General features: G+C 35.3%; 1 protein-coding gene across 1 annotated transcript; it reads left to right on the forward strand.

Annotated features, from left to right (window-relative positions):
* The first annotated feature begins 3,230 nt into the window (after positions 1-3,230).
* LOC113347896 (ectonucleotide pyrophosphatase/phosphodiesterase family member 1-like) lies at positions 3,231-5,090 on the forward strand. Its single transcript, XM_026591585.1, has one exon. The coding sequence runs from the start codon at positions 3,348-3,350 to the stop codon at positions 4,797-4,799; it is 1,452 nt and encodes a 483-aa protein (XP_026447370.1). The 5' UTR covers positions 3,231-3,347; the 3' UTR covers positions 4,800-5,090.
* The last annotated feature ends 910 nt before the right edge of the window (positions 5,091-6,000 follow it).

Raw genomic sequence — 6,000 nt, forward strand, 5'->3', positions numbered from 1 at the left:
AGAGTGATTCCTTAATGTAGTCTCATACTAGCAATGGTAAGTTTACCATTGAATCTTCCTACAGAATTTATACGAATGACTTTTCTCCTCATGTTGATACTGCATTCTGGAGGAAAGTATGGGCTACTGACTGTTTGCCCAAATTAAATTCTTTTTGTGGAAATTTTTTGATTATATGCTCCAGTTAACACCATGATTCAGTTTTATAAACCTGAAGTTGATATATTCTGTCCTCTTTGTCACCGACATGAAGAAACAGTTATGCACCTTTTTATCAATTGTTCTTGTGCAACACATATTTGGTTTGGTATTTCTTTACAACACTTGATAAACTTGGATATGGATTGGATCGACGATTTTTTTCTGTATTGGCATGATTCTGTGTTAGGTGTTTCCCCTTATAATGTTTCTTGGCCTAGTATTGGAGCTATTGTCGTGTGGTGCATTTGGAAGCTCAGATGCGATGTGGTTTTCAAGAATGCAACTATTGATTTGAATAAGATCATTTTGGATACTAAGAGGATGATTAATACTTATATCACTCCTCAGTATCCTTCAAATATTTCTCTTGTTGTTAACAAGATCCCTATAACAGAGGTGGATCATTTTATGTTTATTGATGAATCTTTTAAAGAATATAATATGGGTTTGGGTGTTATTTGGTATAACATCGCAGGTAATGTAAGAAGCTCTCGTTCGGATTATGGTTTGATGACAGATGCAGTAGGTGCTGAGGCTGCTGCACTAATTTTGACCATCTCTTGGGCAGAAGAGATGAATCTTACCAGAGTCGTTTTTGTCAGTGACTGCCTTCAACTTGTGCGGTTCAACAATGGAGATAATATCAATGTAGCTTGGAGAAGCAGTGATCTTGTCGAGCATTGTCGGAGTTTAATTTCTAGTTCATTGTCATTTAAAATTATGTACATAAAGCGTGTGAAGAATCAACTAGCAGATCGACTTGCACGTCGATCTAGGATACTTAGTCTTAAGAGTTGTTGGGTCTCTATTCCTTCTTTTTTGAACACTCTTATTAGGAAGGAGAACCTAAATGAAATCTGTAACTCTCTTTTTGTTTAATATAATGGTGTGTTTCTCAGCAAAAAAAAGTCATGGAAAAATCAATGGCTTCCCATTTTTCTGTTCACGGTATTTTTGAACCCAATAGGCAATAGGATAGATAATTTGCGGTGAAGCTGATGATGATCGAAGCTCATCAATCACACATACACCCCTATATTTAACAAATATCCAATCAAAGATGACAATGAAGATTTTTTTTAGTGCATAAGATGATAATGAATTTGAGTACCAGATTATCTGCCTTTTAGTTTAGTTTAGTTATGTAATTATTTTATTTCAGTAGTGATCTGGGCTTATTGGTTTTGATTTGGAAAAACTTTAGAGGGTAATCTGATCTTGGGGATATAGGGATACATTAACTTTGTGATTATGCAAAAATAATAATTAAGAAAAATAATAATTAAAAAAATTGGCGAGATCTGATATTTTTTTTTATTTCCTTAATCATTCGAGATCTGATTATACTGGGTTTTCTTTGTCCAAAATCATGTTAACTATCAACTGAATTCTGCATCAATTTTTTAATTTCTAGGATGGAATTGTGCTCTTATTGTTAATAATATTTGCTTCCTTTAATCAACATCACCAAAACAAAATAAAATAAAGCAAAAAAAAAAAACAGTTTGATATCGTGGGCAATCACTTAAGATGAGATTGAGAAGAAAGATAAGAAGATCCCAACATTTTTTAGGAGGTCTATATAAAGGTACGTAAGTAGAAGAAGATCCCATTTTTTTTTCCAGTTTGGATATAGTGTGCCCAGGGATTGATAAACAAGACTAGGGCTGCACATGGTTCGGTTTTTATCGGTTTTTGGCAAAACCTAAACCAAAGTACTCGGTTTTCCAATAATGAAAACCAATGAAACCATATAGCATATTCAGTTTCATTGGTTTCGGTTTCTACTCGGTTTTGTTAAAAACCATATGGTTTTTGGTTAACAGAATGATTTATAAACAATAATGTGCCAGTGCTTTATAGTTTACACAAACAGTACACCCAATACTACAAGCGGCAGAAAAGTTTACTGGCAACATATCAGAGGCATAAATGGCGAGCAACTAAAATGACATCAAAAGGCTTTAACTCGAATAATCCTCCTAAGAGTCCTAACCATTCATTAACTACAATTCATCAGTGTGAAAAAATTCATTCTGCTATGGTCACTATTAATCGGTTAACCAATTGATTTTTGGTTCGGTTTTAAGATAAAACCTAAACCGAAACCAATACTTTTGGTTATCTGAAACTGACAACCATTAATAAACCATAGCAATATGGTTTCGGTTCGGTTCGGTTTAAAATCTTCGGTTTCGGTTTTCGGTTCTGGTTCGGTTTTGTGCAACCCTAAACAAGACGGAAAAATTAAAGCAAAGGCATAAAATAATAAAATAAACTCTAGAGACTTATTTCCAATATTAAGAGTTTTCTGGCAATTTATTTCAAGGAAAAATAAACTGAATTCCATCTAGCCGCACATAAAAAAAATCCGAGGCTGAACAACATGCTTGCTTATCTTCACGTCGCGCGCATCTGCGCAGGACAACACTGCTCAAATTATTCATGGTTAGTGGAAAATTTGTACATTTTTTCTGATTAATATATTTGTCGATAAGAAAAATAACAAATATATATCTTGATCTGAGAAAATTTATTTTTCTTTAATCGATAAAGAATCGGGTACACCCTTTTAATCAATCAATCCGTTTCATGTGGTTATTTTCCAACTAGAATGGGATTTGTTTTTGGTAATGGATAGTAGAAAAAACAACTTAATCAATAAAACAAAAAAAATTCCAACAATAACATTAAAGGAAGGAAAAAAGAATCTTCATGTTAGAAATTATTAATCTTCTATCAACCACGCAAATCAATCAATAATAGAAATAACATCTTAATCAACCAGTAAAAATATCCCACTAAATTACTAATTAATAAGAATTTATTTTTTGATCGCTAAAGAATTTGATACAGCGTGTAATGAGTTAATTCACATAATTATTTTATCACTGTATTACAATAGATAATAATACGAAATGAGTAAAATTAGCAACTTTAGCTTTTGGAAAAAATCAGATTACTACAGTGTCCGGCTCACTCTTTCACCACTACGCTTTAATAAGTCTTAATTAGCGACCTAACCACTCTTCAACATTCACTAACAGACTGTCCACAAAAAAAAGTCTTCACCTTTGTCCATCTACTTCTTCTTCTTCTTCTTCCCAATAAAAAGAGTAAACAAAGAGGAAGAAAAAAACAAAACAATGGCATCTTCATCACTCCCAATCTCACAATCACCTACACCAGACCCATCTCAAGCTCTGCTCTCACACAGCAAAATTGAATCTTCACTCAAACATCCAAATCAAAAACCCACAACAACCCTCATCTTCATCTCACTTCTCCTCATCACTTGCATTGCTCTTTCTTCATCAATCGCATTTGCATTCCTTTTCTTCTCCTCCACATCATCTTCACATCCCACTGCTCTCAAAACCCCAATTCAACTCACAGCCCGTCCATTACAGAAACTCAAGAAACCAGTCATAATCTTAATTTCTTCAGATGGGTTTCGATTTGGTTATCAATACAAAACAGATACCCCCAATATTCATCGATTAATCAATAATGGGACTGAAGCAGAAATGGGTTTAATCCCTGTTTTTCCAACACTTACTTTCCCAAATCATTACTCAATTGTCACTGGTCTTTACCCTGAATCACATGGAGTTATCAATAATCGATTTACTGATCCAATTTCCGGTGAGGGTTTTACAATGCAGAGTAAAGAACCAAAATGGTGGCTAGGAGAACCAATTTGGGAGACAATTGTGAATCAAGGGGGGATCGCTGCTACTTACTTCTGGCCTGGGTCTGAGGTAAATAAAGGTTCTTGGAATTGTGATACTAAATATTGTAAGCATTATAATAGTTCTGTTCCTTTTGAAGATAGGGTTGATTCTGTGTTAGAGTATTTTGACTTGCCTAGTGATGAAATCCCTTCATTGATGACACTTTATTTTGAAGACCCAGATCATCAAGGTCATCTAGTTGGACCTGATGATCCTGAGATTACGAAAGCCGTAGCTCATATTGATAGTTTGATTGGTAGGTTGATTAAAGGGTTAGAGAAAAGAGGGGTTTTCCAAGATGTTAGTGTGATTATGTTAGGTGACCATGGTATGGTTGGTACTTGTGATCAGAAACTAGTGTTTCTTGATGATTTGGCTAAGTGGGTGAAGGTGCCGAAAGAATGGGTTCAATCGTATACTCCGGTGTTGGCAATTAGTCCTCCGGAGGGTGTTTCTCATTCGGATGTTGTGGCGAAGATGAATGAAGGTTTGGGATCTGGTAAGGTTAAGAATGGGATGAATTTGAAGGTTTATCTTAAGGAGGATTTGCCGAAACGGTTGCATTATGCTTCGAGTTATCGAATTCCACCTATTATTGGATTGGTTGGAGAAGGGTATAAGGTAGAACAGACGAATGTGAAGAGGCAGGAATGTGGTGGTGCTCATGGTTATGATAATGCTTTCTTCTCCATGAGGACTATATTTATAGGTCACGGTCCTCAGTTTGCTAGGGGTTGCAAAGCTCCGTCATTTGAGAATGTTCAGATTTATAACTTGCTAACTTCAATTCTTAAGATAAAAGGAGCTCCGAATAATGGAACTTCATCGTTTGTGGATTCCATTCTTTTGAATGAATCCCGGTGATGTTAGCTGTAATGGAACATCCAGAAATGATTTGTAGCTGCATCTGTCATTGCAAAAATAGCAGCAAACAGGTGTGCACTGCAGAGTGTTCATGGGACAGGTAAAACTTAAATTATTTATGGGTTCTAGTTTTCGTGTTTAGTGGGTTAACTGTTATCATTTGGCATCCTTGTCATAATAATCCTAGTACATAAGCGTAATAGTTGCCATATCCTGGTTGTAATTCTGTAAAACTTCCTATGTTTTCATAGGAAGCTGTGAATGAAATTTCCACGCGACAATTCTCCAGTCTTTGATTCTGCGTTTTTTTTTTCTTCTTCCTGTGTTTGCTTATGTGCAAGTTAAAATTCACTACTAAAACCAGTAGATAATGTTGACTTAATCTATGACTTCATTATTTAAGCATGTAATCGGAGTTTAAATGGTAATAGTAAGTTTCCGTTATCTTTGTGAGACTACTCTAGTTGTATTTTTTTGGTGCATTAGGAGGTTTTTTTTTTCAGGTATAGTTTTTGTTTAGCAGTGAACTCTCATATAATGGTATAGGGTAGAACAGACAAAGGAGTCATTGCCCCTATCATCCTTGTATGAAATGCTTGAACATGTTAGTTATTTCGACTCATAATTTTGAATTGATGCCAAAATGTTTAATTGACAGTTTAGATTCATTGCCACAGTTTGAAGGCAAAATCATGCAAGTCCACATGAGGTCTACTTGAATGATTTCGAAAGGGTTTCCCAGGATGATCATTTACCTGAGATGACAAATAAAATATACATACTGAATCTTTAAAACCACTCAAAAATGATTGGGGAAAAAAGGAAGCCAAACTTCAAGTAGCCGGACAGGTTTATGACTGTCATCATGTCCACCAACCATGTGTCTCAGCAATCCATTGCCCATCCTTGCGTAACACACAACCTCAAAGGCATGTTTTTTGCTCAGGATTTAGCATTAGTGCAGTTTTCTTCGGCAAACTTTTGGTTGCCCTAAGGGTGTCCTCACAGATTTCTCAAATTAATGCTGGAAGACGAATTTTACCTCTCCAGCTTTTCTTTTGTGTTGCTACACTGTTTGATCAACTGCAAAGACAGTCTCCATGTGGATACATTCTGGTTTAGGATGTAAAGATTGAATGAAAATGCGAAGTAGCTTTGGTTTTTATATCCACAGAAAGTAATGAAAGAAATCTGCACCATA

The sequence above is a fragment of the Papaver somniferum genome, chromosome 2 (genome assembly GCF_003573695.1).
Source record: "Papaver somniferum cultivar HN1 chromosome 2, ASM357369v1, whole genome shotgun sequence".
Classification (NCBI taxonomy): Eukaryota; Viridiplantae; Streptophyta; class Magnoliopsida; order Ranunculales; family Papaveraceae; genus Papaver; species Papaver somniferum.